The sequence below is a fragment of the Brachycentrus maculatus genome, unplaced genomic scaffold (assembly GCF_059751285.1).
Source record: "Brachycentrus maculatus isolate JH-2025_06_01 unplaced genomic scaffold, ASM5975128v1 h1tg000057l, whole genome shotgun sequence".
In the NCBI taxonomy this organism is placed as follows: domain Eukaryota; kingdom Metazoa; phylum Arthropoda; class Insecta; order Trichoptera; family Brachycentridae; genus Brachycentrus; species Brachycentrus maculatus.
Window position 1 is genome coordinate 850822 of NW_028280811.1, and position 18331 is coordinate 869152.

At 33.9% G+C, this 18331-nt stretch overlaps 1 protein-coding gene across 1 annotated transcript in view; it reads left to right on the forward strand.

Moving 5' to 3' along the window:
• The window catches only part of LOC148311742 (A disintegrin and metalloproteinase with thrombospondin motifs adt-1-like), a 69220-nt gene extending 51722 nt beyond the window's left edge, over positions 1 to 17498 (forward strand). Inside the window, exons 3-17 of the mRNA XM_088278390.1 lie at positions 5391 to 5641; positions 6633 to 7425; positions 7514 to 7619; positions 7838 to 7972; positions 8059 to 8165; positions 8834 to 8976; positions 11108 to 11304; positions 11805 to 11871; positions 11951 to 12065; positions 12184 to 12320; positions 14010 to 14264; positions 14691 to 14802; positions 14901 to 15049; positions 16046 to 16244; positions 17204 to 17498. Of these exons, the coding sequence (XP_088134516.1) occupies positions 5391 to 5641; positions 6633 to 7425; positions 7514 to 7619; positions 7838 to 7972; positions 8059 to 8165; positions 8834 to 8976; positions 11108 to 11304; positions 11805 to 11871; positions 11951 to 12065; positions 12184 to 12320; positions 14010 to 14264; positions 14691 to 14802; positions 14901 to 15049; positions 16046 to 16244; positions 17204 to 17349 (2912 nt within the window). The 3' untranslated portion in view covers positions 17350 to 17498. The remainder of the gene's footprint in view (positions 1 to 5390; positions 5642 to 6632; positions 7426 to 7513; positions 7620 to 7837; positions 7973 to 8058; positions 8166 to 8833; positions 8977 to 11107; positions 11305 to 11804; positions 11872 to 11950; positions 12066 to 12183; positions 12321 to 14009; positions 14265 to 14690; positions 14803 to 14900; positions 15050 to 16045; positions 16245 to 17203) is intronic.
• Positions 17499 to 18331: the final 833 nt, after the last annotated feature.

Here is an 18331-nt window from a genome sequence, read left to right on the forward strand (position 1 = left end):
TGAAAAAAATATACCATCAGGAATTAAGTAAGTACACAAAACCTATAGATATTTAGCAAACATGTCAAGTTGTATTAGCCGTTTTAAGACTTTTTATCAAATTAATTAACTATGGCCTTTTGTGGATACTTTGCACTTGGTGCAATGTTACCCCAAATGTGGTCAATACAAGTCAGTTCTTAAAAAAATATTATTTTTACATAAACTTTACAACGTAACTAAAAAATACAGCATTTGAGAAAAGCAGGGCCTATCTACCTACGATTTAGAGACCACTCACTTGTTGTAACTAGTTTCAGTATACTGATTCCACTGGATTTTTTCGGACACAATTTTCAGACAGAAAACTTTCTTTACGTTCGGACAGGAAAAACGCATTGAAGCAATAGCGACCGACTGTTACTTCTGTAAACTAAAAAGTAGATTGAAGTGCCATCTTTCAGAAACAATAGAAAGTAGAATGAAAAATGACATGAATCAGAGATGACCAGCTCTACAATTTCTTTACAGAAGGTGGTGCAAAGTATCACCCATGGTGCAAAGTATACCCACTTTACGGTATTTATTTATCTATTGTATTCTTTCCAGTGCCGTTTATTAAAACCTAAAAAAAAGTATACCCACACTCAGGCAATGCCTTTGTGAGATCTTTTTTTTGTATTAATTTCATTTTATGTCTCTAAACATCAAAAGCGCAAACGAAAATTTATTATGTTTTTTTCAAAGCAGGGTTCCCGAAAGCAAGCGCGTCAATATCAACCAGTAATTTCACTTCCCGATGATTGTCCGAAGATAATAAAAATAATTTTGTTTGTGTTTTGTATTGTTTATTTAGGAGTTTATCTAAATACAGTGTTTATATTTACAACAAATAAAAATGTATTTACTTAAACATATTTTATATAACGGACTTCCGACTTTAAACGACATACGAACGTACGTGATAGCGCGGTTTTTCTTCATCATTCCGCATAACCCGTATGTCCTACGCGCACGAGAAAAGATATATGCTCCAAAAATATTTAATGCGTACCAGATACACTGATTAATTCTTGTCAGGTTTCATACCTGACAATATTTTGTGACAACAAACGTTGGGATTTTTTCGCTTGTTAATAAAAAATATTTCTGAAAATAACCCGAAGGTAGGGGGTGGTTAAAGGACAACCCCTCCTCCCATAAGTTCGTTATATCGAAGCTTTACTGTACTCAAATTCAACTGAAACACCCAAAGCGTAAAAAAATATTAATAAAAGCAAAAACTGATGGAAAAATAAGATACGACCACACGAACATAATAATGATATCATTAACCTCTTAAGAATTCGAGAAATGTATGGTTACTGTAATAATGACTAGAAGAACTACATAATAACTATGCATATTATAAAATAATTTTCAACTTCATTAAGACAATCTAAAAATATGAAGAATAGTATAACAAACTTATAAGGCGAATGTGGTTGGTAATAGAAGCAGAGGAAAACCGAGGAAAACTTGTCACGATCAAGTATTTCAAATGCTCAAAAGTGGTTTGATTAGGAGTCGGAATAATCGGCGGGAATGTATTAGGAGATGCATGAATGTGGAATAGGCGAAGATTATCTGCAAAGACTGATTGGTATGGCTTTCTATTCACTCTCCCTGCCCCTGCCGTATAGCGGCGTTATGGTTAGTTATTTAGGACCATCTCTTATAGTGGTAGGTATAAATAAGACGAAAAAAGCGGTAACTGGTATAAATTCTTATATTTAATGGAGTATATTGAAATTTCCAATCGGATTATTTATCAACGATATAACAGATTGGTGTGGCGTTCTATTCTCTAGTTTTTGTTAAAATGGGAGTTGTATTTATTATTTACCTTGCTTATTACGTATAAATCACTTTTGTTTCGTCTTACTAAAAAAATATGTTGTATTTAAATTTGTGTCCCAACACAAATTACATCCCTCCTGTTCCCAAACCGGAGGTATGATCTTGTATGGACCACTCATGAACTTCTCAGCATTTGCTAATTAGTTACTTAGTTAGGACATCCTCTTCTAATGGTATATATAAATAAAACGAAAAAAGCGGTAACTTGTATAAATTCTTATATTCAATCGGGGAGATCGAAATTTCTAATACAATTATTTAGTTACGTACCGTAGAACGGGGCTACTTAGATGTGTTACTTGAGCACAATACAAAAAAATATTTATATCTTTATTTGGTCTACAATAATGAACGTATCGACATGATTCATTGTTTCCCTGACAGGTGACACTTATACCTAGGTTCATTATTGTCGACCAAATACAGATTTAATTTTTTTTGTACTAGGCTCAAGTAATTTTTTTGTACTGGGCATCAAAGTTCAAGTAGCCCCGTTCTACAGCAGTTATAGTTTTAACGATATAACGAGGAATCGTACAAATTGATATAACATACAATTAAGTTTTTATTATTATTATTATTTGCTCCATTCCGTTACTTGAGCTATTTCAATGGGTCACGCAGACATGGCTTTTCGTAGCAGTTCGCTGAATCGTGTTACCCTGGATTGATCTCCAGTCTCTAGACTCTGGCCTATAATGCTCCATAGAGTCTAGAGCAAGTCGGCGTGAAAGCTTTCTGGTTGACGGGTGTCATGATGGCACAATGCTCGCTTCCGCGTCTGCAATGGGTAATCATTCCAACTACAGATAACGGAACAATCGAGACGAAACTGTCCTCCGTTTACGCGAACTTTAACATCGCAGGGACTTGCATAACCTTATTCTACGTATGTTTAACGCGAGCAATATTTTCGCTGTTTATTTGATTTCACCAAATTTTAACAAAATAACACATTTTCCTAAAATTTTTCCTTTTTAACCAAAACATTATCTGTATAATAATGACATATTTGGCAAAGAAACTAATAACAATAAAAATATATATATATAAAAAATAAAATAATATTTTTTTGAAAATACCCTATTTATAAGCAAAATTCTTACTTAGACTGTAGAATCGTAACAAATTTGGTAAACCTTTTTACTTAATGTAAACCCGTTTCTTTAATTTTCTTTAACAGCTGTCAAATGACGACTTCGTTTGGAGTTTAACTAGGAACAAAAATATAAAGTCGCTTGCCAAATTACTTGTCAAAATACATTATAGTAGTCCTGTGGTTAGTGTCACGACTCTGTGACAGAATTTCTGTGTTCAAACCCACTTTACCACACCGTGATACTTATTTTTAATAACGGACCGCTTAGGCTTACATAAATAGTATTAAATTGAAATAATTGTATAATTAAAATGTAACTTTGTTTTAAAATCACTATAAACATTTATAGTGATTTTAAAACAAAGTTACATTTTAATTATAAAATGGAAAATCACAAAGTTAGTGCAAATATAAATTATATGAAATAATTATGTTTTTAATGAGAATACAAATGATACTCTTTTTTTAAAAATATGTCAAAAGAGGGAGTCCCAATCCGTGACGCATCTCTGAACTCTCAAGTTACATAACGTTACATTTTATCTAAAGTAGATACAGTAGATGTAATTCATAACAGATGACAATCATGTAACACACTTGGTATCTTGTTATGTATCGTTGAGTAATTTATTATATTATGTCACAATGTCTAGTTTTGTTTTAAGAATAAAACATTTAAATCACGATAAGCGATTAACGTTGACAATCCTATTTTTTTCTTAAACAATGGACTACACCGTACCAAACCGTTTATCTCAACGCGTGAAATGACACAATATTGAACAGTTTTTTTCTGCTGAGTTCGTTAAATAGTAAAACACATTAAAATAAATTGAATTGAGCACTTATTATTAAACCATATCCGCCCCCTATGTGAAGGATATGGAGTTCACAAACTGTCTCCAGGCATTTCTGTCGGCTGCCAGCTCCCTGGCATCCTCCCAAGTCACCCTGTAAAAGAGGTAAGCTTGATGGCGGCTCTCGGGAGGCATGCGGAGTGCATGGCCAAGCCAACTGAATCGCTTTTTCTTGACAACAGTTGAAACCAAGATTTGCTGTGTCCTACGCCTTATCTCTTCATTCCTCACAAAGTCAAACCACCGCACGCCTAAAATTATTCGCAGATACGTATTCTCAAAGCTAAGTACACGGCTGCTCTGGGCCCTTGTAAGGTGCCATGTTTCACAGCCGTATAAGAGAATAGGAATAAAACACTGCCGAATATTATAGATGTTAATATATCGATCACTCCTTTCAAGAACGTCATAAATTAAAAAACTTGATTTTTCAGGAGAACGTTTTTAAAGTTTAAAAATATAATACAATGTATTAAAAATTAATATCAAGCTACTTACTGAACTTTTTACTGTGCAACAGATCTTATAAGGTAAAACCTGAAGGTTTTTGCACCATTTGAAAAATATTTAGTATATTTAAAAAAATAATTAAACAATACCTTTTCTTCATAATGCAAAAACGACACTTTCTGCCCTGTAGCGGGTAAATATTATGTTAATAATATGCCTCTTTTGCTGGGATATAGTACATTTTCTGGGCATTCCGAAAACATGCACAGCTGAAAATTGACGATTTTTGATTTATGACGTTCTTGAAAGGAGTGAGCTATATGTACTCTGCATCAGTGATTCCCTAAGGATCTAGGCGGACAGAAAAGGGCGTTAACGATCAATTTATCCTTTATTTTGTGAGCTCATACCCGCACCTAATGGAGTATAAGAAACCGCCGAATTGACACAGTGTCAACCTTATCGTTAATTACATGAAGGCAAGGTGATCAGTATTGCGCTTCCGATTATCCGATTTTTTTGATACAGGAATAGAATATATATTTAAAAATATTTTTATCGCCTTTCTTACCTTCTTACCTTTCAATAACTATTTTTTTTTTCAAAACTATATACTCGTATTTATTTCGAAGAATAACTTATTATTTCAATAAAAAACGGTGTTTTAAGTATGAAATTCAATTACCTACGTCAAATGTTACCCGAGTTAAGAGAAAATTATCGATAGTCAATAGCCCGCAACTAAATTACCCAGGTAAAATTTAGTGTTTTTGCAATTTTGGATCAATACGCCGTTTTTTATTGAAATATGTAAAAAGTTTTTCTCCGAAATAAATATATGGCTTTGAAAAGAAAGACTTATGAAGAAAATGATTTGAAAAATCTTTTTTTTTTAGAAATATTATATGTACCATCATTTTTAATACAATTTTAAAAAAAATCTATACAGTTATACAAATAGCAAACTTATAATTTATTCGTCACATTCCAATATATATTCTAAAAAAAATTGTGCACAGACAACACGTCCGGCCTCTCGCGCAGCCGGTTGCGCGCTGACTCAACCGGCTACAATGTGTAAAATAAAATAGTCCTACCTTTTCCAGACGCTCACGTCGCCCTCGGCACGGTCCGGCTGCACGGCGGCGGGCGCGCGCGGCGCGACACAGCCACGGTGCGGTCAGGCCTGCACGCGCCGCTCGGCCTGCGGCTGCGGCGCGCGCGCAGCCCGCTGGACCCGCACTTCCTACTCGTGCGCCGCTGGGCCAACCGCACGGAACCGGCGCGCGGCCCGCGGCCCGAGCGCGCCTGCCTCTACCGGGGCGACTCGGCGGCGCTCTCCTTCTGCGGGGGCGTGGTAAACATTCTTCATCATTTCATCCATTGATTCAGTCATATTTTGAGTGTGTCGACGCTGCGTTGACGCTGCCTTGCTTCGTCGCAGCGTCCACCGCATACGGTCGACGCGGTGTTAATTTGATTGACCCTTCGCTGCATGACTTTTTTTTGCATGACTGCATTGACAGTTCGTCTTCGAGAGACAAGTGAAGTTATTATTTTGGCGTTCAATGGGATATAATGGACGTTTTAACAGTAACTTTTGGGTATGTAACAAATTTGATACACTATGCAGTGAAGGGTTAATTATCATGTAATTGCAAGGTGATCAGAATCTGGAGCTCAAAATTTCCAGATTCTCGGATTTAGGAATGGAATTAAGAAGGCGTAAAGGTTATAGGGTCGACGCTGCGACGACGCAACGCAGCGCATCGTACTAATGGGGCCTCGTCCATACTTATTCACAAAATGGGTTTTATTTTTCGTTCAATTTATTAGTGAGTTATTTTTACTTTTTTTGACATCTCAGCATAGATGAAGAAGAATATACCTGTCAGAGGATGGTTGTTGAGTGATCACAAAAATTGAGTAGTGTGGTTGTCAATCATGGGTAGAATGGTGAATGTTGCACGTGTGTAAAGTGATTAAGTAAGGGACTAAACTGTAAAAAAAAAAACTATTTAAGTGGTTGTTGTTTTATTCTTATGTAATCAGTTGGCTTTTGGTTTATGATAATTTATTTTAATACGCAATTTTTTTTTAAATGTTGCTTTGTTCATTCACTTTTTTCTATTTAATTTTTGCCAGATTGCAAAATTGGATATCTTTCATTATTTTAGACACTGAAATCTATGCCGTGCATTCTAGAAACACTCATTGTCTTATATTATAAGAGGAAGTGAAATAAATTAGTCGAATCTCAGTTGGTTACATAACCATTACTTTCAGACTCAATTTGAATCAAATAAATCTGTTTTATGCTTGTGTCTGATCGTACCGTTTTGTTTCAGAGAGGAATCATTTCATATAACAATAGTTTTTATACTGTCCATCCAATGCCAAAAAGATTTTCCGCACAAAGCGATCATCATCACGTCATCATTCGCAGGTCAACTAGAAACACAAATAATGATGCCGATTTGCATAATGCAAATTCCGGGAACAATAGTAAATCTTCACTGCGCATAGTAGAAAATAACAAATTGCTGCAGGAAAATGTAAGAAAGATTCACAAATGGAGTAAATATAGACGGAAATCGCAAGCAGATCCTGTAGAAACCAACAGCGCTGCTGACCAAATACTAGAAGACAGAGTAGCAAATACAACTAATATAAGAAATGATTTATTTTTAAGTAATTCGAATATCAAAAGATCTCGGAAACCTCCATTCCTCAAAAGAAGCAAGAGGTCGTTGGTTCCAGCAATTTTTGTAGAAACTGCCGTATTTGTCGATAGAGATTTACACAAACACATGGTGCTTAATTACCCTAAGGACACTGAACGAGAGCTTGTGAGATTCGTGTTGGCAATGATCAACGCCGTTCAGCTTCTATACCACGATCCGACGCTCGGGCAGACTGTAAACTTCGTATTGAAAAGACTGGAAATTCTGCACGAAGACCCGGCTGGTCTGAAGAGGCCGCACGATATCGACAGGTTCCTGAGTAATTTTTGCGCTTGGCAAAGACTAGAAAATCCTACGGGAGACACAGATCCATTGCACTGGGATCATGCTCTTATTCTGACTGGTCTAGATCTATACGTCGTCAGCAAACATGGAAAAGTAAGCAGTCAAGTTGTTGGTAAGTTCGTCAGCAGTCCTTATTTTATAACTCATAGCCTTCATTAATCCTTATGTAGATTATTTAATACAATAACATTGTTCCTCAGGCTTGGCACCCGTAGCAGGCATGTGTACAGTGACCAGTAGCTGTACTGTGAATGAAGGAAGACATTTCGAGAGCGTATATGTAGTGGCGCATGAAATTGGACACAAGTAAGCCTTCAAAATAATTATATTCTATTTCCGAGTCGTTTTTTGTGCGAGTGATTTATTTATTCCTTATTACTTCAATTAATTCGTTTACCAAAAATAATAAATCAAAATTGAAATATTTTAAAAACCTAACTAACAATATGTTGGAATAAAGTCCACAATGGAAATGTACCAAATACTTGTGGTTTTGTAATGTGAATACGACGATTTCTTTATAGCTTGGGTATGCGACACGATGGTCCCTTGGCAGAAAACGAATGTGACCCCAGCAGTTATATCATGTCCCCAACTCTTGGAAGTGGTAAGATTACCTGGTCACCCTGTAGTAGACGTTATCTTCAAAACTTCTTAGAGTAAGTACCTAACTATTTACGCCTACCCTGACAATTTGAGATTTGTAATTTTCTAATTTAGAATTTTTATTTTATTCCAATTTCAGCACACAACAGTCAAGATGTCTCTTGGATCACGGCAGTTCGGCGGGAAAATTGGATCACAGCGCCGAAGGCCTTTTGCCAGGAGAACGATTTGGTGCCGACCAGCAATGTAATCATTTTCTAAAATAATTATTTTCGCTAGTTTTACAATGGTATTAATTAGTTTTAATGACCAATCGTGAAAGTGTAATAAATCTGTACGTAACTAAATTAAATTAAACTATCTAAATCAAAAAGCAAAACAATCACCGATTTATCATAATACTTTAAAATAAATATCCACCCACAGAACTTAACGTTAAGTATCTTGCCGAGAATTTTGATTATCAATTTGAATATGGTTAATTGTTTTCACTTTACTCGTAAAATTCAATCGAATCAATTACAGCATTACGTAAAAAAAATAAAAAAAACTTCCATAAACTGCGGGACTTGTTTCAATGTGCCTTAAAATAGGACTATCGTAAAATGTACGACGATAAGAAAGCCACATTTAACAAAAACGTTTACTTAAGACATTTAAAAAAAATAAGTGCAACATGTTTTTTGAGAAGTTTATATAAAATACGAACATAAAATATCGGTAAAAAAATTAAGGTACGCGCTATTTTTTACTACATTTTTTACATGGGTTGGCTCGGTGCTCTACACATATTGAATGTCCGTCGTAAATAATACGAATTTCCGTAATCTAGGGTTAAAATACTTATACTCGTATACCGAGATATAACTCAGGATCACAGAAAAACTTACAATGAGTTCGCCAATATTTTCCAGGTATGCTGAAATATGGCAAAGAGAGCCGTCACGCTTCTCAACAGCCACTGTCTGAAGTGTGCAGAGACCTGCATTGCAGAAGGGAACGCTACACCTGGACTTCACACCCTGCCTTGGAAGGCACCAGATGTGGAGATCATAAGGTATTTTAGAAGATATTTTTTATGTTAAATTTCAACCCGAAATCCCAACAATCAAAAGAAAGAAGACAAAACGCGAAAACAAAACAGCTGACAAAAAATAATCAAGAGAGGAATTAAAAATATAAAATATCGATCACATCTTTCAACAACGTCATAAATCAAAAACTTGATTTTTCAGGAGATCGTTTTTAATGTTTAAAAATATAATACAATGTATTAAAAATAAACTTTTTGCTGTGTAACAGATCTTTTTAAGTGAAACCTGAAGGTTTTTTTCCCATTTGAAAAATGTTTAGTATATTTAAAAAAATAATTAATCAATACCTTTTCATCAAAATGCAAAAACAACACTTTCTGCCCAGTAACGGGAAAATATTGAGTTAAAAACATGCCGCTTTTGCTGAGATATAGTACTTTTTCAAGTCAAACGAACTCACAACAAAGTTGAATAAAAATGAATAATATTGTATATCAACGATGAATATGAGAATTTTAATACGTATATACATACAGGTGGCACAAAATAAATCGCCCTATCGAAAGATGCTATAATTTTTGCAAATGACGTTGCACGTTAATCATATTTGACTTTTGTAAACTAGACAGCTGCAGTACACAAACAGATTGATAAAACGGGCATTAATGTGTAGTAACACTGGTGGCAGCCACTTGACAGATATCACCTTTTCCACTAAACAAACAAAAATTAAGGTCCAAATAAAGATTTCCATCACTCAAAATCTTTTTTTATTTAGGAAAAAAGTTATTTAAAAACAAAATTTGATTATTAATTTTCCGTCAGCCTAAATTTGTTTGTATACTGCAGCTATTTAATTCACAAAAAGTGATTGACGTACGATGCCATTTGCAAAAATTATAATATCTTCCGATAGGGTGATTAATTTTGTACCACTCTGTATATGATAATATACAATATTTACAAAATTCTGTATGGGATTCATCCATTCGGAATTCGGAATGAGGAAAACGCCTGCGGAAAACTTGCGTGTACGGGTAGGTTTAGTGGGCGCCCGCAAAAAACGGTGGCAAAGGCCAGCACTGGGATAACGAACGAGTTGACGTCGTGAAATTTTAAAATATCCCTCTTTTCATCCGTGATGTCTCGCTTATTTACTTACAAAACAAATCATATTTATTGTTTCAATATCTATATCGCTGAGATTATAGAGTGCGCAAATTAAACTGGAGGAAAACAAAATAAATATATATTTACCTACCTCCATAGGCGTCATTATGCGACTTTAATTTTTCAATGTTTTTGTTAAAAATACATTTTTTCGAAACAAGTAAACCACCCATCACAGAATAAGTAAACTAATTTTGTAGGTCTTCTTTAATCTGTAAAATAAATGTACATTCAATTTGATTAATATTATTCACTCAACAACAAACAAATCACTACCTACCTACGTTTGTTGTAAAGCAAAAAATAACATACCGAAAACAAATATGTAAACATAATGAAAAATAGCCTTGTTTTATTTAATGGGACACTAAACAATAGTGATTTTTAAACAATACATTTCTTATACCATAATAGAGTAAATACACGATATATACAAAATTACAACATACGTTGAAATGATCCTCACGGCAGTAAATATTACTTCTAAATTAATACAATTTTGAACTTATACCCGGCACTATTTACTTAATATTTTGAGATTCCGTGGAATACGGAAAAATATTTTGTTCGGCCAATTTTCTTTTGTATTACCGCACGAAAGTATTACAGGACGAAGATTTTTAACCATTCGTTGATAGAAAATTCGAAGCCGAATTTATTGTTACCGATCCAACGTGACAACTGACAGGTCCGCTATCACAACCAATCGCAACGGAACGATATACCGGGATAAGTTACAAAATCGAAGAAAACTTTTAAAGCAGGTAGATGCACGTGAGTTTATAGGGTAACAGCAAACAAGTGTTTTCCGCCGGCGTTTTCAGGTGACATTTCCCTCTTTCGGAATTCCGAATGCATCAATTCGCTAAATCAATGCAATGCAGTGTTCCAGGTCCTGTTGGGTGCAGAGCGTGTGAAATTAAATTTTACGGCCATTTTTCCTTCAAGAATATGCAAATAATTGACAATCGGTTTTGTTTTCAGTGGTGCAGAGGCGGGAGATGTGTAGGTCGCGGGGGACGGGAATCAAGCGCAGTGCCCGCGCCTCCCTTGGCGGGGGGATGGGCACCATGGAGCCCCTGGCTGGACTGCGCCTCGGGATGCCTGCACTCAGACGGGGGCCGCCTCGCGCAGGGTAGTAGCGGTATCACTGTCGCCAGCAGAAGATGTGACCAACCTAGGTAGGGTAACTGTGTACTGACTTGCTTACTCTTATTCATAATATTGTGCATATCAACTTTCTTCTTTCTTTCCTATTTGGCCTTCTCTACTCCACTACTGGATATAGGCCTCTTCCGTATCAATGGGCCATCTTTTTGAGGTCTTACGACGCCTCTTTTACTGTCCTAAGGTCTCCATCTTAAAATTTTAGCGGTCCGCCTTGTGGGGCTCTGTCTTTCAACATGTCATATCAACAGTCGGTCCTAATATTACAAATTGTTACAATAAGGGAACATCCAATAGAATGGAACTATGGACACATATCGTAACTTTAATTAAAAATTACTTGAAAACTAGACATAGATAAAGATGGTTTCTCTATCTGAAATAGTAAAAGAGACATCCTTTTAAATTTAATATAAAATATTATAAAAGCCTGTTATTGGGAATTTCTAGTTATTTCACTTTTTTATTTTTTTAACCTTTCTCTTTCTTATTCTATCTTGTATTTATCTTTCAGGCCAGAAAATGGAGGCGAATATTGCGAAGGTTACTCAAAAAAATACAGAACCTGCATTGCATCTCAAGTAAATAAATAAAAAACTTATTAATAATTCAACTTTTATCCACATCAAGAAACATATAATCAATAAATCCTTTTTTTAGTGTTTGAATGTTCCTCGAATGACGATAAGCGAATTCTCCGATCAGATTTGTTTAAGAGCCAGAGAAGTGGATGCAGATTTGATTGGAACTGGCTTCCAACGATATAATTCAGATGGTAAGAAAAACCTACATTACTTTATCGGTGTGTTAATTGGCAACATAATAAATTCCAAAGCGCCAGATTTAAATAGAAACATGGAATGTTTGATATTCTATTGAATTATTAAATATAGCTGCCGATGCCTGCTCGGTATGGTGTCATACCAGAGGAGGAGGTCTCAAGAGCCGAGGGTGGACCTTTCCTGATGGTACTACGTGTCTGACTAAACAAGGAAAAAAACCAATGCACTGTATAAGTGGCTTGTGTGTTGTAAGTATAAACAGTTTTCTTCATTTATACACCTGTCATCTTTTCTTGTATACAAATTTAGCGATGCCGAGTGCCCAATGTGTAGCTGCGGTTTTCTTTTTTTTTACTTATTCCGTTTCCTTTCGCATATAGCAGTAATGCCCTTTACCACTTTTACTTTACATTACATTACTTTAGGGCTGATCGCCTTGCTTTTATTTATTCAAACTATCAAATTAACTTCATTAATTGATTCTGCAGTCACTTTGTGGTAAAATGTATCGATTTTCAATTAAAGTTTTACTTAGTAAATACCACTATTTCTTTCAATCTACTGTCATACGTGTTTCAATGCATTCCGCATCATTTTCAAATACCGTACGGTGTTTGAAAATATGCGGAATGTATCGAAACACGTATCACAGAAGTTTTTAAGAAATAGTGGTATTTACTAAGAAAAACTTTATTATGTATTAATTTAAAATCAAACACAGATTTTTTTGAGTCTACTAAGCTGTATTTTATTAACAAAAACACATAAAAAATTAATAATGTGACATTTGATTCGCCTTGTTAGGGCATTATCAAAAGAGTGACATTTGTTTGATAATGCCCTAACAAGGCGAAACAATTGTCACAATATTAATTTTTAATGTGTTTTTGTTAAAAAAATACAACTTAGTAGACTAAAAAAAATCTGTTTGATTTTAAATTAATACATAAATTAAAATGGAGTTCTACAATTTAAACGCCAAATCAATAAATAATATCAAATTAATACTATGTTTTCAGTGCACTATGCTCTTTCGAGCGATGATTACGGTATATCTAATGATTCTATCAATCTCTTATTAATAAATAGTAATCATGACCTTAGTCACAACTCCCCTAAGGATTTTCTCCCTCCATCTGGAACGGTCCTTGTACCCTCGATACATCCCATCAAGATAATGTTCTTCAGGTATTACTCAGCTCTTGTAAAATGGAGAAATCTGTGTGCGGATCATTTGTGTCTTTATATTTATAGCTAGAGAGATTCAATACTTCTGCTTTCTAGACAGAGCCTTATTCCTTATTTTTATATTAGAGTTCGGTGCATTTTCAGATAATGTCTTTACAACCTTCTGGTTATAATCATTTTATAATTTTGTCCCGTAGTAAAAAACAAACCTGAATTTTTCACAACTCTGGATGACATATAATATTGGTTTATGTATTAATTTTAAATCAAACACAAATTTTTTGAGTCTGCTTAGTTGTATTTTATTAACAAAAACACATAAAAAATTTATATTGTTATAATTGTTTCGCTTTGTAAGGGCATTATCCATTCGTTTGATAATGCCCTAACAAGGTGAAACAATTGTCACAATATTATTTTTTTATGTGTTTTTGTTAATAAAATACAACTAAGTAGACTCAAAAAATCTGTGTTTGATTTAAAATTAATACATAAATCAAAATGGAGTTTTACAAATTAAACGCCAAATCAATAAATATAATATTGGTCTTCATATACTAAGTTGCTAAAAGACAGATCATCCGACGGACAGATAATCTAAAATATTTAATCTCATATGTAAAATATTAAATTCTGAGTTACTTTTTTCAAAATTTTATTTTTTACTTTATAAAAATTATATGATGAGTTTCCAATCATGAAGACAAAGAATCCTCTCTCAACACTTAATCAGTTAAATTCAATTACAGGAATTCAAATGCTCCAATTCAGAAGATCTGGAGTTCTCCAGCAGCCTGGGTCAGTGTGCTCGGGACATTGAGGAGTCGTCATCTTCCACATCGTCAGTCAGTAGCGGTCCATGGAGAAGATCCAGTGGGCCACAGTGGCTTCCTTCCAGTGGATGCCATTACCACTGTGTCTCCCCGGGATCCGGGATACGGCTAGTCAAACAGAAAGGAACTGCACCCAAAAATAGTATCCAGCTTTGCAAGCCCGATGAAATTGTACGACTTTTAAAAATGAATTAAACAGCTAATGTAACAAAATACCATTTTAGTTCTGTAACCTTTATAGTTAATTCATCCATATCAAATCAATTGGATCTTTTCACAAAGTGGGAAAGACATTTTCAATAAATGTACTGAACATTTAATGTGAACTTTCATATTTTTCTCCACCAATTACAAACTCATTGGAAATACCATGGGTCTGGCTCACAAAAAAGTATTGTTTGCTTAAAATGTTGTATTAAAATACTTATTGTTTATACTTATCTATAAATTATGTAGAATTATTCACTAAATTTCATTTCATTTCACAACAAACTTATTAACACTTATCTTCCTATCTAATATATGTGCCTTTAATTCTTCCTTTCACATACATTACTTATTGGAGGAATTATTAAAATAGATTATCATTATGTTTAGGGCTGTGGACGGCTGAAAACACCTCACGAGCATGCAACCTATATCTGTACCAAGTACAAAGAGCGTGTAAGAAGATTATCAGGTGTCGGAATGCAAATATCACCAGCAGTTGGTATGATTAACTTACAAATCTACACATGTCGTATTTAACATGATTTTATACAAATAGGGCAATGAAATATTTACTTGTGTATTTATTTTTTATTACAGAGGATCCTGATAGACCGTGTCGAATAGCTTGCCAAGACGACAGTGTGTCTCACAGGTTTTATTTAGTGAATGGCCAAGAAGGATGGTTTCCATTCGGTACATCTTGCAGTAAAACCAAAATTGCTTACTGCATTAGCGGAAAATGTTTGGTAAATTTATTTACAGTAATTTTAACAAAAACACAAAATATCTTGACTTCTTCCAACAATTTTCCCATGACCTTTTTCCGAAATATGTACATTTAAACGTATTTATTTCTGGTTCATTAGAGGGATTATTTAACACGTGCCAAATATGAGTATAATTTGAAATAACCGTCATCCGCATCCGATGGTGCACAAAGCACTGCATCATATAAATGCAGTGTTATCTAAATTGTTAACACATGAAGGAAAGGTGATCAGCCCTCCGCTTCAGGTACCAGTCCAGGGTAAAATTCACTCTCATATTGAATAAACATTAGAGTGAACAAATCACTTATTATAAAACTTATAAAATATTTTGACCCCTCCCCCTGGGAATCGAACCTGGGACGTCCAATACGGTAGCCGAGCGTGCTGACCATTACACTACGGAGGCGGACAATTTGAAATAATATCTGATTTGAAATAAAGTAGTAAAAAAATGTAAATGTATTCCAATCATTTTATGTTTCTCTATTTTATCTTTTGAAAAAACAGATAAAAGTTTATAATTACAATATAACTTTGATTTAAGCTTTGTTTGTGATTTTAAAACAATGTGGAAAATCTCAAAGTTATTGCTTTAAATATAAATTATAGATAAACATATCTTTGATATTTTGTTCCAATTTTAATTTGTATTTTTGTACTCGCCTTCACTTGTTTATTTGACCGATCAATGTTTTCGGGCACCTTTCAGTCTGAAAATGAAGTCAGAACCATCATTAAGAGCTATAATATCTATCTCAACCTTATGTACCTTATGATTTATTTACTCCCTAATTCACAACCCTGTGATATGTCAATTGTTTTTTCCACACATTTATCTAATATTTCATATGCCCTCATCATTCTTTCATCAATGACATATGCAAATAAGTGAATTTTATGCACTTAAATATCTGGGAATTATAATTATTATCTTGTGAACTCTGAAAATGAAACTGTTTTTATGATTTTTAGGAATTTGGTTCTGACAACACTCCTCTATCGGAGTCAGAATTTACTCTGCCATTGTTACCCCGGAATAACAAAACTGCTTATTTAAGAAATAGAACAAGAACTAAAAGGAGTATGGATAAACGTGATAACCCTGTTACAATTAAAGTTTCTTTAGACCAAGAACATTTAGATGAAATTATATCCTCACTGAATTTGTCAGGTAAATTCATTACTATTACATATTATTTTATATTCTATAATAATTTTCCTTAGTGAAATAACCTCAATTAACCAAACATACACCACGAACTATTTTTTTTAAATAATAGAATGACCTTTGTTATTTAATGTAATTTAATGCATATTTTAATAGCCATACAATGGAATAAGTCTTTTGATGAAAAGCGCCGTGCCGTAGTTGGGTAGACGCTCGACTGTGAAACTGGCAACGCAGGTTCGATTCCCGCCAAATACAAAATAAATTCAAGAAAGATTTATTTTCAATTGGTCTGGGTATTTGTGGTGTATTTTTCACATTCACCTTCCCTATCCTTACTATCCTACCTACAGACAAGCCTCTAATAGAGGCTTTGCGGGTTATGCATTTTTATCGATTGTTGTGCGGTATGATCGATAATCCTGAAATTATCCGGAACATTGGTCTATATGTTCCCGATAGTTACCTAAGACAGCGTCAGCATAGATTGTTTCACATTCCTATACACAGGACCAACCTGCCAATGGTATATCCTGTAGGAAGAGCTAGCGCTATGTTGAACAATATCTCATTGAATATTGATCTGTTCCATGTGTCTGAAGGAGTTTTCCGAAGCGAGATTCTTCTACAGCTTTAGCAATACGTAGTATTCTTGCATATTTTCAATTTTAATGAATACGCTTTAAATTTTAAGTTTGTAATGTGTATGTTAATTATAAATAAATAAATTGAATTGGATTGAATTGAATTCTTTTATATTAATATAAATAAATAAAACAATTCTTAAAATGACTTAAAATATTTCAAATTAATGCCGTAACTGATTACAATATAATGAAAGGCATTGGTCACTAACACTGCAACATGATGGAGTTTGCCTTCTTCGTTCTGCACCCCTCATATTATGTGATATAAATTAGAGCTGTTTTCTTTATCATAAGTGTAATTATAACTTTTTTCAGGAGTATATGAACCCCAAAATTACGGTATGGTGAATAATGACAAACCTGATTATTTGATTGTTGACTTTGGCAACCCAATATTTGTGGCCCCGGAGGAATCAATCATGGCTCGGGTTAGCAGAAATTACATGCTCTGGGATTATTAATAGTAATAAGAATATTGTTGCCTTTAAATGTGATAAATTATTTTGTATTCTCTTATTTTGTAAATTCTTTATTGAATTTTATGAATAAAATGCTAGTGATATTTTATTTTATTTGTAGAAAAAAAATACACCATTATGATTTTAACAAATAAGATTTATTTTATTTATTTAATTGATATGAATATTTTATGCCTATTTGTAGTAAAAATATACATTGTACAATAAATAGTTACATACATTGTTAGTTTTTCTCTGCTTCTCAAAAATATGTGAAATACCGATACACTTACTGAATATGAGAGCTATCTGTGTTATTGAATAGTTTTTATTTTATTATAATGTTATTGTTTATGTGCTATCATTACTAAAAAAAACTTTTTTAAATGAATTATATCGTGATAATTCTTATAAAGTTCACAAATTTTCATTTACATATTTTATTATAGTTATAACAAATAAAATATACAATGTTGAAAAGTTTTTTGTTTTTATTTATTGTAACTTTTATACCCGCACTTGTGTAAATAAAAAAATGCAGTCAAATAAACGTATTTTAGGGATATTGCTTCGTAATTCAAAACAGTTTCATGAAATATTATCATCTACAGTTTCCCTTAAATACAGTATATCACTATGTGTGGTGACTGCGTCTAAGGCCTTATATACATGACGACCGACCGTTCCATGACATGAACATAAGGTCACGTAAATGCTTAATGGCAATTCCATGTATCTCAAGGTGTGTAAGTCATTAAAAATACATATTTCGATGTAAAAATTCGGGTTATCCTTTTAGTTGAAAATATGCAACAGTCATGAGCTAGAAAATCAACATAAGGGAGAGCTCAGGCGAGAACAAGTGCAAATTTATATGAAGGGTAACACTAACAGGCTGCCGACCTGGATGGAGCAAAATCATTAGATGTTCAATGTGTTCGAAAGAGACAAACATTCAGTTTGTTTGCTTCCTCAACTGGGTCTT